The 20,955-nt window shown below is 37.6% G+C and overlaps 1 protein-coding gene across 2 annotated transcripts in view; it reads right to left on the minus strand.

Moving 5' to 3' along the window:
- LOC149559193 (uncharacterized) overlaps positions 1-19,022 on the minus strand; it is a 139,498-nt gene extending 120,476 nt beyond the window's left edge. For both annotated transcript variants that reach the window (XR_016365119.1, XM_089833121.1), the window contains exons 1-2: positions 18,559-19,022; positions 18,216-18,407 (exon numbers count right to left, since the gene is read on the minus strand). Coding sequence is in view for 1 of the 2 variants with exons in the window: in XM_089833121.1 (XP_089689247.1) it covers positions 18,216-18,407; positions 18,559-18,583 (217 nt within the window). In the remaining variant the exon portion in view is untranslated. The remainder of the gene's footprint in view (positions 1-18,215; positions 18,408-18,558) is intronic.
- Between the last annotated feature and the right edge of the window lie 1,933 nt (positions 19,023-20,955).

Raw genomic sequence — 20,955 nt, forward strand, 5'->3', positions numbered from 1 at the left:
AGAAAGGAGAAGGCTAGGTTTATTTTCACCCAGTTTCAAGTTGATTTTCCAAAACGACCGATTTCATCCTTAGGCTGAACAAATTTCAAAGAACAACACTTGGCAGGATAAAATTGTAAATTTTGTACTTAATAATTATTTTTTTGAAAATTTGGATATAATTGTGTAAATTTGGATAATTTTCAAAAAATAAACTTTTGTTAGATTTAAGTTTTTTGGAAAATCTTGAATATTCTTCGGTGAGAAAATTAATTTTGTGATGATGAAATCAATTTTAGACTCTAGAGAAATGATTTTATTTGTGTTTAAAAAATTAAAATTGCTTAGCAAAATCGATCTAAATTGAATTGCAAAATTTGGCTTTAAATGGATTAAATTTGCCTTGGAATTTTTTAAGTCTTTAATGAAATTAGTAATTTAATATTGAAAAAATGGCTTTTGGCTAGCCAAAATCCGATTTTAATGACATATTAATTACTAAATCATCATTAATGGAAACATTTAGCATCTCCAAGGCACTATTTACTTTATTTTTGCAATCTTGGTCTAATTGGCAATTTAAAAACATAAATTTCATCTTGGCAAAGTTAATTTTGGGCGGAGCATTTAATTGGGGGCTAGATTTGGGTTCTGATTAATATTTTTTTTGCTCCCTGGGTCCCAGTCGGCCAACCAGGAGGGATAAGCAAGTGGAGTATAAGAGGAAGCTCTTTCCCCTTGTTTCCTCATTCCTCACTCCTCCTCTTTGGTGCTTAGGCAATTTTGACTAAAAGCAAATGTTCTTCTCCCTTGGGCGATTTTGCAAAGGCTGATTGGCATTTTCATTGGGCGAATTTTTCCAACTATATCAGATTTCATGGTGCTTGGACAATTTTAGCAAGAGGGCAAATTTCCAAACTCGGCAATTTTGCTTGCAAAGGACAGATTTCCTTGCTTGGCAATTTTACAAAGCTCCATTCTTGGCGATTTCCTCTAACACCCAAGCAGATCTGCACTTCATTTTGGTGATTTTCCATGCTAGGGCAAAATTCTCATGCTTGGCGGCTTCTCGAGGGTAGATCTGAATCTCCATTTTGGCATTTTTTTTTGGCAAAGGAGAGCATTTCAGAATTGCAAAGTTGAAAGGTGGATTTATTATGGTTCAAGTCTGATTTTATATTTGCTAGAGGTCTGCGATTTTTGAGGTCTGATCCTACATCTTCTAGAGGCTGCAATTTCTCCCAAAGTTGGATGATTTTATTTGGAGGCCATTGTGATCAAAGGTCTGATTTTTTTTGGGCAAATTGTGAACAATGTCAGGGGATCCAAATTCTGATTTTCCAACTAGGGCATCAAGATTTGCAAGGGATTTGAAATTCTTAAGTGTAATCTTAAATTCCAAAAAAAGACCCGGCTATTGGTAAAGGTAACTCCAAATCATTTAAAGTTGAAAGAGGTCCTTAAGCGGATTTCTCTCTTTCGTTCTTGTCTAGTTTTGTTTCCCTTGGTTCTTCTTGCATTCATTATCCACCACTTCATCATCCCATCATAGGTTGAAGTTTAGAGATTGATAAGTGTAGAATCCATGATAGGACATTTGAAGAGGCATAAATAAACTAGACCACCTTGGGAATGAAGTTTGGAGATATAAGTGTAGTCCATCCTAAGGCATGGCGAGGCAGAAATAAGTGTTAGTCCCACCCTAGGTTGAAGATTGGAGATTGATAAGTGTAGTGATAGGACTTGGCAAGGCAGAAATAAGTGTAGAATCCATCAATAGAAAGAAGGTTGGAGATCGATAAGTGTAGTCCATATCACTTAGAACAAAAGGGCAAAAATAAGTGTTTAGGATGGTAGATGTTAGTGCAAGCAAGAACCCTAAGAGAACAAACACTAAGAAAGACAAAGAGGATATGATGCCAAAAACAACTTCCTTCTCAAAAATGAGGTGAATAATCGATACCAATGTCGGTAGAGTAAATATGCTACAAATAAAGGACAGACTAAAGGAAGGACAATCCCCCTTGGCAAAGAAGATATACAGGAGCGAAATTGTACACGCAACAACTTTTCCTCCCACATTGCTTTGTCCAAAATTGGTTATGGAATGCGCATCCAGGTTTGATCTGATCAGTAAATCCATCATCTTTGATGAAAGGAAGAGGATGTTGGCCAACATTGGCGAACAGGCGATCGAAGAAGCATTTAGCATTCCCTAGTACAAGAGCATGACAGTGGTGATGATGGATTAGGCAACCAAATCATTTCAGGATAACTAGGAAGCTTATTTCACACATCTAAAACAGGATTGGCTACATGAGGGAAACAAAGACATAACCAGATCATCAAGGCTTACAATGGCGAACTTCAAATCAGAATATGGAGATCTCATTGTGCTTCTCGGCCGGATCATGGGCCTAGCTCAAGGTATGCAATTCGAAAACTAGATGTACTTCTTTATTGATGAAATTGAAAAAGGGAAAAGAAGATTTGATTGGGCTAGGATCATAGGTGAGAACCTAGAGTTACAACATAGAACTGTACAAAACCAAAAGCAATTCTACATGGGATCCTATTTGTTTTACCTAATTGCTAGATTGTATAAGAGTCTGAGACTTAAGGCCTTAGGAGAAGTTGGTAATGGGCCGAGGCAATATTTGGTGCATGAACACAATCCACAGCTTCATTTACACAACAACAAGGATTACAAAATATTTTGTGACGCCTTTTCCATGAAGATAGTAAGGGTATTACAAGGGACGCCTGCTAGGAGACTCTCATCGGAAGCAGAAACAAAGATAAAGAAGTATGGGAGTTGGTTCATCCAATTTCTGCAATTCACTTACATTAGAGTGGTAGGAAGCACAGTTTGTCCCAAGAGGCTTCCAAGATACCCACCCAACAAGGTAGTTTTGATGGAATTGGCTAGGCAACTTGAACATTATGATAGAATAATGAGACTCGAAGGTAAGACAGGGATTACCTTCTCATTCGGAATTGGCAATGATAGTTGCCCCAATCGGGTCGCCTTTGCAGCTACGGAGAAGGAATTGGAATGGTATCATTTAGGATGGTACAGAGCAAGGCAAGGATTCGATCCTAATGGTCTTATCAAGGTATCTCATGGAAATGTGTTTAAGCATGTTCCCACTATTGAAGACTTTTGGGCCAATGCCAAGGATGACTTTCATGTGAGAAAGCTAGCTTTCTCAAGGTTGTCGGTGAACATGTTGAGAGATATCAAATGGAGAGGCCTTGATATTCCCAATCAACTAGACGATGATGGAGATGTGCTAAGAGAAGATTATGTTAAGTAGAAGGAACAGAGTTGAATCCAGTAGATTGGGATGATCATCAAGATCCTTCCTTGGAAGCAATCACAAGGATAGTTGATTTGCATACCGAGTCGTGGTACAATGAAAGATTAAGGAAGCTACAAAGTCAAAAGATACAACTTACTTATGAGAAGATGAAGCCAAAAGAAGGTCCAGCAAAATCAATCAGACAAAAGGGTGAAGGAAGTAGCCGGCAACAAGAAGTTAGAAGCAAGAAAAGAGCTTTGGAGGTTGAGAAAAGCAAAGAACATCCAGAACCTCTAGCAAAGAGACAACACGCAACACCATTAAGGGAAAGTATAATTGAGGCTAGAGGCCAAAAAGATAACACAAGTGATAAAGGGGCCATGGTAGAAGTGAGTTCTGATTCAAAATCAAGTGGTTACAGTAATAGCACCAAGTACTCTCCTCTCTTAGAAAATCAAAGTGGAGATGACATGGCAGTTACTAGTGAAGGAGGTGGGCCGATTGATAATGAGACAATGAGTCAAGCACCTGAGGCCGTTGGTGATGCTTTGTTCATCAAACCAAATCTAGATTTGGGGAGATGCACCGCACCACTATGGTTAAGGCAAATGCTTATGCCAAGAGGCGAGGTAGTAACTGCCCAAACAGCGGAAGACATCCAAGGATTAATAGAAAAGAGTGATAGTGAGAACCAAAAACAAATGGCAAAAACGGTGGCAAAGGTAATCAGGGGTGACAATGATGTTCACTGAAAGGTTCAGATTGCTATACCAACAGTCAACAATGCATTGGATGAGATTGCGGCCCAAGAATATGAGATAGTGGAGCATAATTTGGGAAGAAACATAGATGACATGGAGTGTGAGGAGATCCAGGAGGGTATAGCTTCAATTAGAGAAAGGTTGAGGAAGGCAAATGAAAGGATCATAAAGTTGGAGGCCGAGAACAGATATTGGAGAGATTGCCAGCCTATCCAATAGTTGCACCAAGCAGCGCTTCCTCAAGACAATGAGAGCAACCTAGAAGAGATATCGGCTCAACTGCATGAAGTTAAGGATTGGATCCATAATACAATCCAAGATGGGCAAAATTTCTTGCCTTCCTTCATCTCAACATTCCAGTCATTGGTGACTATTAAAAACAAGTTCAGAATATTCGAAGAGGAGTGGAAGGATTTCCTTCCAGTCAAGGATTTGGCTATTCCCAGGCTACAGGCATTCATTGCGCTACCGGAGGCATATTTGGAAAGGGCCAAGTTGGTTGATAAAAGAGAATTGAGTACGGTTGAATCTTGGTTTGTTTCCTTGACTACCAAAACACTCGAGGAGATATAGAATGCACTTGCACAGCACAACCCAAGCGTCGACACCTCCATTTCAACCATGATGAGCGACGTCGGGGTGGCACTTGATTTTGAAGACATCAGAGAAGAGGACATTGAAGAGACAAGACTTGGATCAAGATTGGATGAGTTAGGAAAGGTTGCTATCAAGAAGAAACATTTGGGCACCCTTTCCTCCCTCAATGCCTTTATCGGATTTGCAAGAGTATGAGAAGGACCATGAGAAGACACTACAGGCAGTAAGCAGCATGATGAAATTGGCTAAACTCGAGATAAAGCATACACCTTGCCCTCCCATGGAGGAAGTCAATGAAAGGCTAGCTAGATTCATTGCCTTAGCTAAAAGAATGAAAGAAAAGGAAAGATTTATATTAGATCATTTGATGTAAGCCCAAGTGGCAATTTCTCTTTCTTCTAGGGTAGGACAAGTGTCTAATTCTAATTGGCCACCATTTTGGTGTCTTCTCACTGGTTGCCATTTTTCCACTTTTTTCATTGGTTCATTGACGAGGTGGCATCTTCTCATTGGCCGATGGGGTGGCAACCTTAATTAGGGTTTCTAGGATTCAATCTGGATCGTCGATTTTGCCTCTTTATCTCTATTGTCGATCGTACATTTTGGCCTCTATATAAAGCCATTTGCTCTCATTTGTAAGGATCGGAGAAAATTGTTGCAAAGATAATGCCAAAATTCGCTATTTCTTTCTCGTTGTTATGACTTGCATGGTGATTGAGAGCCTTTGGTATTATTGCATGGTTTCTACTTCGAAATAGATAGAGTAAAATTTCTTTTCAAGTTGTTAAAGTGGATTGCATTTCAAGTTGTTAAGCAAGAGTAAAGTAGATGGATAGTTGCATGGTAGCATTAGTAGATGTTTGATAGGGATCAATACTAGGCCACTAGCATCCTAGCGGCTTGTTGGGAAGCCTTGTGTGGTAAACTAGTTAATTTTCCTTTGAATCATTGCATCTATGGAGGTGGAACCGCTGGTTAACTTTCATTAGATTCGATCCTAGTCCATTTGCTAATCTTCCATTCATAGGAGTAAGAGTAGAATAGCAAGTAGTTTAGGAGTTAGAATTTTGAGGAGGAAAGTTGGAAAGGCGTAAGTCATAAGAACCATTCACCCTCCATCACCACCACTTTCCCCACCAACGTCATCTAGAATTCACACCGAATCACCATCTCCATCATCCCACCAAAGTCCAAGTCATCCTCAACAATTAGCGTAAGGCTGCCTACGTGATTACCAACAAATCACATCAATATACTGAGTTAGTATCCACAGGTGTAAGGAACATTGGAGTTATCCTCATGTCCCATGAGTATTAACTTTTCAAGAGAGGAATTGTTTGTTTGATACTCCGTCTCAAATACTCAATTGCTAATATGTTATGTGGTATAAAAACTGACATCACCAAACCTACACTTGTTTTGTCTTCAAAATCAGAAAGTTCATCTCGAGAGGCTTTTCGTTGGTACATGATACTCCTACTTTTGATGAAGATTTGAAGCAGAAACCCTCCTTTGAAAGACACGGGTAGTCTAAGAAGAAAAGTGCAAACTTCTTTACAAAAATATCTTGTTTTATTACAAAGTATCAAACTTTATAATAGACATATACTCCGTTTAAATATACAGCTAATGTGGGTCCCACTTCTCTTTGGTATTCATTAATGTTGTACAAGGCAGGCCAATCCCCAAAGGAGATGTCCTAGCCCCCAGCAAATAACCACACAATAGAAGATAAATACTATCTCAGAGATTTAGATCTAAAATAATGTCAACAATCATAAAATTTACATCCAATATGTCCGACTGTAAGACCTTTCGAGTTACGGTCAAATACATAAGCAATTACAATTGTAATTCTACAAGATCTCGCAAGATCCAAACCCTAGCTACTCAAATCCACAACTTGGTAGAAACCCCAAGAATAATCTAAACTTGTGCTCGCAAACCACCAAGCAACCTTCTTGTTTCCCAAGCCGCAGCTACTACCTCTGCTCAACTTCTCTCTTCTTAGCTGCTCCTCTCTAGCTAACTTCCTCCATGCTGGATGATAATAATGACTCTAGACTCCACAAGACCCTCTACTTATAATAAACCAAGCCCCAGGTCGGCCTAGTCAAATTACATTAATTCAATGCACCCACATTAATTATTACCATCAAGCCACAAGTCGGCTTGCAACAGACATTAAATACTTGAGATAACATAAGATAATCATATTAATGTCCAACAAAAAACCACAAGGGTTTATGGGACTGAGCATACAAACAAAAGAGTCGACCAAAGCAGGTGCACCAAATGGTGTCTGAGAAGAAACAAAACAAGACACACTACCAAAAAAACCAAGGTAAGGATTAAGGATCTGTCCTTGGTACAAAGAAATCAGCCATAGAAGGGTAGAACCGTGAACAATCCGGAGTCTTAGATCCTCTTCGGGAACCATTGGAAAAGTGTCGCTGCCTAGAAAGATTGGTACAGTGTCGGACCGATCTGGAGTGAATAGTGTTGGATGGCCTTTTCGCACCCCGTGGAGAAGACAGGGGGAGAAAAAGGGAGTGATGAGCTGGTCTGAAATATAGCCCTGACGTATGAGTGACTATAGGGTATGTTCACGGAGTTGGGTGGCCTCCTGTAGGTAAAGTGCAAGGCACCGCTGATCAATATAATTAAAGAACGCTGAAAGAGAAAAGCAATCTCTGAATAGGCAGTAAAATCTCCCTCTGATTTCATAGTAGATAGGACAGTGAAATATAAAGTGAGTCTTAGTCTCCATCTCTGCTAAAGTACACAGTCGACAGATACGGTCCTCTCTAACCATATGGTGATCAGTCTGGACCCGAAGACGCCAACTCTGAATGAGCCCAGAGAGAATCTCAAAGCGTAACTCCAACACCGATAAAGATAAGCAAGGCGGACAATAATACCATTCTAAATCTCAAGAAAATACTCAGCATAGAAGGCCATCTTCGGACGTAATCTGCCAGGAGGATTATGCCAGGTAGTATAGGCCCCAAGTTTACAATGCATAACTAACTCATAAAACCACATAAGAGTACACGCACTTCCACATCAGTCCACGTGCCAACCAACGATCCAAATCCAAGAGTGCACACGCCAACTCCCACGAATCAAAGCTCACAAATATAATCTCCAAAGTCTGCTAGTAAATAGGAACACATTACCAGCAACCACTAAAATGACTCTACCTCCAAGATGATTACTCCAAACTCTATGCGCACTTAGGAGAAGGTTGCCCAATATGCCTTGAACACATCCCGAACTGTCCAAATTATAAGGTCCACAAAAATCCAAGCTCGATGCTCCTGCATCAGACTCCCCGAGTAGCTAGAGAATATGTCCCATACTTTGATGCCCAAAGAAATACCTGCAACCAACTTCATCTTCACCAAAGGCTTCCAATCCATCAAGGAGAAGAGAACCAATCTGCACATCAACCATCTCTGCTTCATCCATTCAATCATCATAATCATGTGAATCTCAACAACTGAATCAGCATGCTTGTTGGTTCTCAAAACCGCAAATTGGAATCCTACAAGCCTTGCCTGCTCGATGCTGGGAAATCCAACTGGTTAAGGCCAACTTGACGAGATCGATCAATGTGATCTAAATCTCCTACGCTTCCGGCTCTACAAAACCGAGGCAGGTGTACCTAATCTTGGACGAAACACTTAGATCCAAGACGCTTAAAGCAAATTAATTAGAATGCGAATACAACAAAAGCTTTCAAAATGACAAGAATTATTGAAGACTTCAAACTTTGCAATTTGTAAATAAATCATTGTATAAATGTAATAATGTTTTAAAGAATAATTATAGATTAATGCAATAGGTGAATATATTATTTCTTCAATGGAAAGAAATGAAACAATTGCCAGCATATGGATTATGAATTAGGAGTAAAAGACCAGTGCTTAATTTAATGGGCAATCAGAGTCAATATTATAAGTTGAAATGTACAACTTTGTAAAGTTTAATATATTTTAACTATAAACAATTTTAATAATTCAGATGCGACGGATCAATTATATAAATGCAATTTAAACTAGTCTAAAATGCACTTTAACTCCTGCGAAGACAAATTAGACATAAATATGAAAATAATTAAATATTTCACAATATTTATGTTTATCAAATTTAAAATGCAATAATGATCCAATCCACTTATCGAATATTAAAATATTCATAGAAAATAAATCAAAAACTTTTACAAAAGACACAAATTAAATAATAATTCAAACTCCAATGCAAATAAAAATAAATACGCTTACAGATTGTGCCGAAAATAAAAATTACGCGTAGAGACAATCCTTACGGATGATCCATCTACTGAAAATTTATCCGGACCGCATAAAATTTACTCAATAACTTAAATCCACGGGCTTAGTTCAAAAAATTTCTTCTCCGCCCATTGAAAAATATAATAGATCACAGAGCATAGGATAGATATAAATGTTTAAAAATATGAATATGAATTGTTCATATTGTGCCTTTTCATCTCATATTTATAATAGACGGAAAGACATTTACAATCATCATGCCCTTTCATAACAACTAACTGAAAACTTAAGTGTAATTTTGATTTAATACGGAGGGCGGTTTTGTATTTTATATGCTATCTTGATGAACGGTGGCACATATGATTTGGAAGGTTTGCTCCATGTGCGAGAATCCTCTATCCTAATTGTGATGACGCTTTAATTATTTATATCATTTTCTCCAATCTATCCCAAGGCTTTGCCCACGTGTTTTTACATACCTATTCATTCGACGACACTTTGTAAAGACGTGGCAGGCAGATTTCGGGCTCCTTTGTATCACTGTGCAGATAAGCAATCACATGTTGCAGAATAGCCAGCAAAGCCTCATGATATATTCAATATCTGTATAAAACTAGGCACTTCATCCCATGGTGTAAGTAGTGTCGGGGGTAATATTACTTCCGAATTTCTTCTTCTGTTAAAAGGATGCATAGAATGTTGATTCAATTATTCTGCCTTCAAAATGCGATCATCACATGCTAACAGTATTCATACTCCAAGTCTGAGCAGGGCTCTTCCATCCAGACGTATAACTCCAGACCATTGCCTTGCCGAGTCTTCCTCATAGACAATATCTTTTTATTTTTTAAATCTGTTGTCCGGGTAGGTAGATTGATTCTCAGAATTTCCTTCCAACACGTCTCAATTCAGGGATACATTCACATACTTCCACCTCCAGCGAGTTCTCTAACCACCATTATATCAACACCTTCAGCAACATCTCTCTTCAAAGTAGAAGAATCGGCTAATTGAGGCAAAACAGTAGCCGGCCGTAGATTTGCAAATACACCAAGACCAGCACGAAGTTCAAGCAATCCGCACTCTAGCCTTAAGTGAGATTCATTATTATCCCACTTGTACCCGTCAATAGCAGCAAGCAATACTGCATCTGATTCTTTGCAGGCAAGCAAAGTTTCATTTGGTAAGGGATCTCCTATTGCATCTATTGCAACTCCACCCTCAACGGGATCGACTATCAATGCACCAGTCTCTTCTTTTGCTCTATTATCATATGCCTGTTGAGGAATTTCATCTTGGATATCCTGGTCATCTGTTAGCATAATTTGCTAAGAAACTGCAGAATCAGTAGTAACAGGACCACGTTTTTTCCTTTCCTGAATGGGATTTTGACGGGTTGGTTTTATCTCTGCATTGAGAGCCCTTGCATGGCTTTCTTCATGTAATTCCGAATGTCCAGAAAATGATGAACACCATCCTTTTAAAAAGGGTTTTGAATTTGCTGCTAAGATAGTTTAGCAAATAAGTACTGTTCTGGTATTAGCAACTGGTCACCATATCTGAATGACAAACCTTAGAAACTTCAACAATTACTTGTAGGAAGAAATCTAATGAAAGCCCATTTGTTACTCATTTGCACTATCTCTGACTGGACAAGCTCTCCCAACAGCATGTTTATTTTGCAAGACCCCACTGCGCTATATTTGACTCAATAGGACGAGAACTCTCATCAGCACCTGTGTTCTATTTGTTGTCATTTTTTGTTATATGCTCTACTTCCAAGTGAGATGATACATTAAATGGAATTGAGATATTACTTGCAGAAGTCATTGCTTCCTTCTATGTGCTGACGATCTCAATCTTACACATATACATATCCATATCTGGTAGAAGATAATAGCAGTCCCCAGAATCATTGTTAAAACCAAAACTGATGCCTCATGTTGTAGCCACAGTAACATATACACAGGTCAAGGATATCTTTAATATAGATCTTTTCCAAACTTTTAATGTTAATTGTCTCAGCAATTCCATCGTATCTTTTAATTACTGCATATATTTGCCCTGAGAACACTTCATTTTCATGTATATCTGTGTCAAATATATCAGATTTGTGGATTGCTGTTATGCTGTTAGTGTACAAATTTCTGAAGCAGAGATCAATATAATCTACATAGCTATTAGGTGGACTAGATTGGAGGTAACAAAGATTAAAATCATAAAGAGCTCAATACTGCCCAACTGCTATACTCCATGCCGGTTCAGTTTGTGTGTTCTATTCACTCCTCCTTCATTATCAGTCAAGGATGACCTGTGGAACCTCTAGTCACAAAATATGCTCAAACGGATACCTAAAACTTTGAATTTTTAGGCTCTATTAATGCTCACTCTCAGGAACAAGTTGAACATAATGCTTCACCAACAATTCCTGCAACTAATCACAACCAGCAATAATAACATCCTCCAATATGAAATCCATGTCATAAACATCATTAAGCTCCAAAACAAAGTCAGCAACATGTAAGCCCAAATCTACACTAAGAGCAACATGTAAATCCTCAGCCATGTCAATCACAGGCAAATCAGGAACATATAGATCCATCGTATCATGTAGATCCTCAACCACATCAGCAACTAGTGAATACACACCAGCGACATCAAACTCCACATCAATAGCAACATCCATATCCTCAATCATCTCAGTAGCAACATATGAATCCAGATCCATAGCAACAACCCTATGTAAATCCTCAACAATCTCATTGCTCACAACAAGATGCTCTGCAATTTCCATGTCAAATCCAACCAACTGATCATGAAAACAAATCTCCTCTTCAGCTTCAACTAAGTCATCCTTTACCTCTTCCTCAACAACAATTTGTCTTCTCCTCCGAACAATCTTCTTAACTGGCCAAACCACTCTCTTCCGGATCGGTAAGCTCCAGCTCCAAAAATATCTACGAAACTCAACCATCCCTGCCTTAACTCGATCGGTCAATCTAGCTTCCAACCAAGAAGTCATCTCTGAAATTTTCTTCTCCACCACATCATGGAGATTCGCAATCATCCCAAGGTCCAATCTTCTTGGCGACATCTTCCAAGATCTTCGCAAACCCACTACAACAAATCAACCATATCCAACCTTCACTCTAATACCACTTGACGCAATGCAAGGCAGGAGAATCCCCAAAGGAGATCTCCTAGCCCCCAGCAAATAACCACACAGCGGAAGATAAATAATAACTTAGACATTTAGATCCAAAATAATGCCAACAATCATAAAATCTACATCCAATATCCCTGGTTGTAAGGCCTTTCGGGTTTTAGTCAAATACATAAGCAATTACAATAGTAATTTTGCAAGATCTCGCAAGATCCAAACCCTAGCTACCTAGATCCACAACCTGGCAGAAACCCCAAGAAGACTCTAAACTTGTGCTCACAAGCCACCAAGCAATCTTCTTGTTCCCAAGCCATAGCTACTGCCTCTGCTCAACTTCTCTCTTCTTAGCTATTTCTCTCTAGCTGACTTCCTCCATGCAGGATGATAATAATGTCTCTAGACTCCACAAGACCCTCTACTTATACTAAACCAAGCCACAAGTCAGCCTAGTCAAATTACATTAATTAAATGCACCCACATTAATTATACCCATCAAGCCACAAGTCGGCTTGCAATAGACATTAAATACATAACATAAATTAAATACTTAGAACCGGCCCCAAGTTTACAATGCATAACTAACTCATAAGACCACATAGGAGTATGTGCACTCAAGCATTAGTCCACGTGTCAAACAACAATCCAAATCCAAGAGTGCACACGCCAACTCCCACAGATCAAAGCTCACGAATACAATCTCCAAAGTCCACCAATACAATAGGAACACATTACCAACAACCACTAAAATGGCTCTAACTCCAAGATGATTACTCTAAACTATATGCGCACCTAGGACAAGGTTGCCCAATATGCCTCAAACACATCCCCAATCGCACAAACCATAAGGTCCACAAAAATCCAAGCTCGATGCTCCTACATCATTCATTATTTAAGATAAGCACTCAATCTTCATTTTAATATTCAATTTTACCCTATCATTTGGAGCGCTCAACTTAGGAAGGAAGGAATAATAATTTTTTAGTACCTTTTTGAAATGATCTTTTCCCTCCAATTCTCTAGTCAAACCCTCAATCAACCTCCAGGCATAACACGTGGCAACCCCTAATTTGTCAATTTGTCCTCATCATCACCAACTCGATTAGCCTTGTCATCCTTCCACCATGTCACTGCCACATGGTGCCACTTGATTCGCCCTCAAATCCCTATCAGCAACACCTCATATTTAGTCCACTTGGTACCCTTGGACACATGTCACAATCTCGTGTTTTCACGATGATGCCACACAATCTTGCGAAATCACAAGATCTCACCACTCGTTAGCCGCCGATGTCATTATCTTTGCAATTATCCACCACGTGTCACTCTGTCATTCGTTAGTTCTACCACCTAAGTTGCCACTTCCTCACATTTCCTTATGGGCACCCCGAGCTCACCATGCCACGTAGCAACCTCTCGTGTTTTTGGGTGATTTTTGGAGGCCCTCGCGAAAACACGCAATTGTGCCACCTGTCACCCCTATCTGCATCATCATTTGCAGGACCGCCCAGACACATGGCATGTTTTCATGTTCTTTTGTCGAGCTCTCCTGAAAACACAACTGGGCGACACCTATCAATCTCACCCTATTGGCCTTCTTGAATTATGTGCCACGTGTTAGACTCCCATTCGTCGGCCAATCCAAGTCATCGTCCATGTCAGCTCTAAGTGTGCACTATTGGTCAAAACTTACTTCCACGCGCCAAGTGGCCCTACGATTCCCACACATTTCTCTCACCTAGTCTATAAAGAAATCGCTTTAAGACATTTCATTAGGTGATAAAAACGTATATTAAAAACGTTATTTTCCTTTAACTCACCAATGTGGGATAAATACCTTCAGAAAACGTTCTATGGATGTCTCTGTGATCAGAGAATAGCGCCAGAATGGTAACCCATACTGCTTCAAACAACACTTTTTCACATGCCCCATGTGGTTGCAAAGTACTTGTTTCTCCCTGCAAGCGCATTGAAAAAATCCCAAAACTAAATTCAACATTGATGTCGATAATTGCTACTTCTAAACAAGAAATGGCTGCCTCTACTTTTGAAGCAACACCATATATGGTATTGCAGGCACCACGTAATCTCTTTGGCATGTTTTCATTTACTTTCTACACATTCAATGTACTCCTTCATCTTACCAAAAAAACCAATACCTCCCTACAACCCACATATTCGATCCTGCAGTGGTTAAAGGGCATCAGGCACACCTTATGACAATTTGTCCAATTTTATGCAGTGGAAGATGGATGAAACAATCCAATTGTTTTCTTGTGTTTGCATGCATAGACTTGGGAAAAGAATTCAATAGCTGGAGGCTACAAACTTGGTGTGCGCATGATAAGGCTGATATGCAAATTGCCTCCTCTAAACACTTCAACCTTTGATTATGTTGTCTCCACACATGACGTTTGGAAGTCAACGCGTCTCCTCGATCCACATATTGTATTTTGCAAAAAGCATAAGAGCATCTTGTGAATCGGGCAAGGTTGTTGCATTATATAATGGAGGACAGTTAAAACTATCCATTTGTCTTCATGTATTTTTGTGGAGAAATACGGCGGCCTTTCATTTCACAAATCGACGCCAATATGAAAGATTGAGTTTCAGACTGCAAATAGGTTTCCTCTGTATTCATCTTGACCTGTGCTTCTCTCCCCACAACCTACTGATCCGATTTTAAAAAGACCAAAATGGCATTTGGCAAGTTGAGCTGTGTAGTAGAAGGCGACAAATGAAATTCCTTTGTTTGACTGTTTTTGTTGAGCAGACTTAGAACCGTATTCATCTTTGGCACTATGCTCTCCACACATTCTCTCTGTTCTTATTTGAAATCAAATCAGCATCTCTCCACTACATACACATAACAGATCTTGCAAACACTAAGTGCGCAACTGGTAAATTGGACAATTCATTTGATTTTCCCATGCACAAACCAGGCTGAAGAAAATTGTGTTTGACTGGCAATGGGATTAGACCTTGTTTGTCTTTGACATGCGGCCTTGCATACAATCCAAAGCCATTGTTCAAGTTTGCAGCAACAGAGCTTCTAAATTTAAAACTGCTACCCCCAATATGCTTCTCCAGTTTAGCCCACTAATATGTTTGCACATTTTCTGTTGCACTCGACAATGTCCAATGTAGGCATGTTTTAGAAGTATCACTCCTTGTATATATCGAGACTATTCAATTTTGGCTTCTAAATAAAGACAAAACATGTTTATACCAATCATATGATAACCTTATATCCTAATAAGCAACATTTCACAATCATATTAATGATATGAATTCAGTGATATCAATCCAAATGGCGTATGTTGTGATCACATTGAAATCCTCCTTAGTCAAAGTGCAACCCTTGATAGGCACCAACACTGTTACGTAACTTGAAAACTCATCTAATGCAAGTGTCTACCCAAGAGGAAAAATGCTTTAGTCAAATTGATCCAAAATCACAAAGTGTCTCATTGCCCACATTCAGTTTGACTATCAACACCATATTTCAAATCAATTATGATTTACAATATTAAAACTAAAACACTGAGAAAAGCAAAGACTGCAAAGCCAGGCTGGGTCACAAAGTGGCCCAACTAAAAAAATAAATCATTTTGAAACAATTGGCTGTCTGGAAAATCATCCGGGCAACTCACAGCCCAGTGCGATCAACCATTTTATCACTCTCAATCACTGAAACTTAATTAATTTCACTAATCTTTCCGAGTGTTAGATTTAGAACAGACCGCCACTTTGACTACCCTTAAAAACTAACAAAAACAAATAATTGAAATCCTACAATTGGCAAACATGTTCACTGATTCAAGCTCTTTCATCCTTCAAAATCTCGCCTCATAATGACATTCTGATCAAAAGATATTAACCTCTGAAGTTACCTCTATGAAATACACCCTGCAAACAACTTGTCAAAAACAAGAAATTGCATATGGTTTTGACTTCAAAAACTAGTCAAATGGTTAATTGAGGAAATGAAGCTTTGGGCGCTTGTTCTTCCCTACATGGAGAATATGAATCTGCAATTTGGGCTCATGATGACTAACAAGATGCATTTGGCAAGCATGCAAAGTTTGCTTCCAAAATTTGCAGAACTGGGTATGCTGATAAAACACTGATTTTTGCATCTAGAATGCAAATAGAAAAGTGTGCAAATGGATTCATGAAAACCTGCAAACTGGCACAACAGGAGTATTTTCAATGTAAAACACAGTGGTATGATTGGTTTAGGCTCATCAATCATGGTTTCAAAGTTATAACCTCACAAACAAGCCTCCTAATTGTTTTGCAGAACTGATCATCAATAAAACTTTGAAAATTGCAAATGGAATCATGTTTGATAACTAGTCAAATTGATTCGTCATAAGCTCAAATCTGGAACATAAGATGTGTTTGACCTTTTAAATGCAGTGGAAAAGAAACTTTCTAAATAGGGTCAACTGGGTCAAAGTTAGAGTCAGTCAAACAGGGCTACTGGATAACTGTTACAAATGACGACTAGGCAGTTTTAAGTTTTTGCAAATGGAATTAGCTTGTAAAACTTATCATATGGGTTCGTCTGGGCTTCAAACTGCACATGGCTAATGTCATTTACAATTACAATGCAGTGGTATGATCATTTATTCAAAATACTCCATGGGTCACAAAATATTCACTGTCAAATAAGGCTTCCCAGATTAATGTGCTAAGTGCATCAGCATGACATATAGCGGACAGAGAACTTTAAAAAGACCTTCCCAAAACTTATTGAAATGACTCAAAAACTGAGGCATAGGTTCTCTAGTATGCATATTAAACATTGCAAAGTGGCGAGTTATGACACTCAACTGGGTACAAGATATTCAAATGCAAACTAACCCTCCAAACATTGTTCGACACTTAGATAAAAATGCAGATTTGACAAGTGCACAAAAAACACCTCACCAAATGAATCAAAACTTAAAACCAATGACCTGAGATGTGTGCATGCTAAATAAAATGTGTGGAATACCTGAAACACACAATCGGAATCAAAACAACGTCTGCGTACATATGTAAGAAAAGCATTTTTGAGGTACTTTCTCAAAGTTTTTCAAATATTATGGCAATTTGCTTTATAAATAACTGAAATATGTTGAATTAATCAGCAAAGTTCGGTTTGTACCCAAGATTAATGATAACTCGTTCCACTGCAGGATAATAGACGCACACCATTAATGTTCGGACAAGAAACTTTTTGAATGCCTTTTTGTGATATTTGATGTGGATATTTGGTGTTCCTACGTAAATACCCAGCAATTGCCTCCACATAAAATTACAAAATTTACTTCCTTTGTTATGGCTCAACTTGCAGTAAACAGTGTTGAATCTAAAATGTGGAAGTGCGGGAGTGACTACTATCAGGTCTGCTTAGGATTCGGGAATCCTAGATCCATAACCACCATCCTCAATAGATTGCTTTAGCTTTCTCATTCACAGGAAAGTTATGGCTGGGGAGATATTACAGAGGATGTAAGTTTTATCTATATAAGGTTAAATTCCAAAAAAACTATTTTTCATCTTTCATGAATCTTTTGAGGGTTTGCAGGGAAAATGCAAACATCGGGACATATGCAAAGCAAGTTATTTCTGGTAGTAGGTGTAAAACCTGCATCTCAACTTTATTCTTCTAAAAAAAATTGAGAATCTTTCAAGGAATTTTAAGGCAACATTGGTTATTCCACTAAAGCGTGACTCTGATAAGATTAATAACCAAAGAGAATTAAATCAAGCACCTTGTCCAAATGTCTAGACTCTAAAGATTAGTGAAATGCTGAAACCGGGGCAAAAACTTAAAAGATAAGCAAAAAGAGGAGGGCATCTTATGGAAAGTGTAACAAGTATGACGTAGTCTTAGTAGATATGTAGGCAGCTTGTGGGGAACCAAGATTTATAGCATAACGATGTACACGAAGTTTTCCCAACTGCTTCAAAGGCAACATATAATCTCGTCCAAGATTTACCCAAAGAAATTTACAGTGCATTGAAAAATGAAATAAGAGAGGTATCACTACGTTATAGCAGTAAATCTTGTACATTGGAGAATCTCTGCTCCATAAACATTAGAAAAACTGAGGACTCATTTGTTTACCTGGCAAGAGAGACAGACCAATTCTCAAGAAACTGCTGTTAAAAGAGTCTAACAAAATGATATCATCCTCCCTTGGCAGAATAGTATATGGATACATATCCAGCTTATGCCCATGAAGAACAGTCTCCACTGTGTACCCATCTTCCAGTACCAGAGAAGATTCTGCCAAAAATAGAGAATCTCGACTCATTCCTATACACACAACACGGTTTTTTGGAATAGCATAATACTTTGTCACAGCTAGAACCTACTCATAAATAAACAAACAGAACCTTTGAGTAAAAGGCATGGCAGACATTTGTGAATTTTAAATGAATATAGCACTGCATGCAAAAGGTGGTACCTGTAGCTTTGATGAAGCTTGACATGAATATCAGAGCTTAAAGCATTGTATGGTAAGCCCTATAAAACAGGAAAAACAGCACCAACGACAATATATTTGTCTTTCAGAAAACAAGTTGAGGGTCTCTAGCAAATCTCACATAAATTCTTCGGAAGTACGAAATATAAACAGTCATAACATGAAATGGCGAGGCAAAAATGATGGTAACGATGGAAAAAGTGGAGATCAAACTTTACTGTTTGAAATAAATGAAACCTAGTATGATCTATAATCAGTTGTGGACAAGAAGCATCGCCTGAAAGATGGCTTATGTGATTCCATTAAAGGTGACCAGAGCAGAGGAAAATACTGTGGAAAAATATTGACAGTTTTGTTTCAGCCTTTTGACAATGCCCTAAGACCATAAAATAAGAATACATATTCCTTTTGATTCAGTGGGAATTTGAGGGGGAGACTCAATTTATGTTTTCTAAAACTAGCAGGCCGAATAGATATATAAGGTCAATTAGGATAAATAAAATAGATTGATTTTACAAATTTATAGAGTTAATGATATTTGTTCAAAAATATGTCTAAATAGAGAAATGATAGCTATTAAAATAACTATGCATCTAACTTAAACTTAAAAATTAACTCTATAATCTATAAAATCTACTTGATTTTATAATAATAAAAATATTGAAGAATATATGATAAATCAAATATGAAAAAGAGAAAAAAGAAGAGAAAGTATTATGCTAATAAAAATATACATCAAAATTTAAAGGCTTTTGAATCATTAGATGTCTATCAAACCAATTAAACTTAGATTTCAATCGAATTAGCATTATAGTTAAAATTATAAATATTTGTAAGCTTAAATAAATAAATCATTTTCAAATTTAATTATGTTATAAATGTTATTGATCTTTATGTACATTTGTTCTTATATATTTATACTATAGATATAATATAATTTAAAATAATATAATTATGATTTAATTCAAAATAACATAATTATATAAATTTGCATCAATGTAAAATAAGAACTACAAAAAAATTATATTTATTTATATCAGTCTATACTAGCTATATACATATTATATATTTATATAATATATATAGAGAAAGCCGAGAGATATCAAGGCTTTAATTTTTTAATTTGAGTATTTGTTTTGTGTAAATTAAAGCCTCGATATATCTCAACTTTCTCTATATATATTATATAAATATATAATATGTATATAGCTAGTAGCATCCGCAGGGGATGTTAAAAGAATAGGATTCTAATATTTATTATATAATATTATATTACTACATAAATTTTATAATATGAACTTGTATAATTATATTATGTAAAGATAAATTTTTGAATTTGATAAATAGGTTTAATTTAATGTAGGTTTGGGGTTGTAGTTGTTTAGTTTTATACTAAAAAATGTCAATGTTTCTTCATCCCAACTCTCTCTCTCTCTCTCTCTCTCTCTCTCTCTCTCTCTCACACACACACACACACACACACACACACACAAAAACAATAATTAATCAGCTCCCTACTCTCCCCATATTTTCCCCTTATTTATCTCCTTTATCTACCTCATTATATCTTATCTACCACCTTGTCCCCATTATATCTTATCTACCACCTATAATTACTCACTCTATCTCTTTATTGTTCACTCACTTTTTTTCTCACTCCCTCTTTTCACCACATCTTCCTCATCTCTATTTGTTATACATACACATCTATATCCCCTAATCAATCTCTTTTATAGTCCTCCCCTCTCTCCCTCTCTAACACTTCATCCTACTATCAAGATATTTTCTTTTATTTACCTTGTTTATCTACCAAATTTCTCTTAACTTGTCCCCATTCTATCTTATCTACCACTTCTCTAATAATTAATCTGATCCTTTCTCTCACCATATTTTCCCCTATTTTTCTTCTCTATTTTTTACCTCATGTCTCTCATCTTGTCCCCATTATGTCTTATCTACCACCTATAGTCAATCAGTCGATCTCCTTACCTTCCATTCACTCTTTCTCTTGCTCCCACCTATTACCATATCTTCCCCATCTATATCACTTATATGTACACATCTAAGAGATGTCCCTAATTACCATCCTTGAGCTCTCTCTCTCTCTCTCTCTCTCTCTCTCTCTCTCTCTCTCTCTCTCTCTCTCTCTCTCTCACACACACACACACACACACACACACACAATTCTTCCCATATTTACCTTATTTATCTACCTCATGCCTCTCACCTTGTCCCAATTCTATCTTATTTATGCCATATAATTACTCACTGTCTCTCCTTATCTTCCACTCACTCTTTCTCTTACTCCCTCTTTTCATATCCCTCTCCTAATAGATCACCCTATCTAATCTTATATAATAATATTTTATGTATTGCTCA

This window comes from Cupressus sempervirens, chromosome 5, assembly GCF_028749045.1.
Source record: "Cupressus sempervirens isolate cs-2001-9-10 chromosome 5, ASM2874904v1, whole genome shotgun sequence".
NCBI lineage: Eukaryota > Viridiplantae > Streptophyta > Pinopsida > Cupressales > Cupressaceae > Cupressus > Cupressus sempervirens.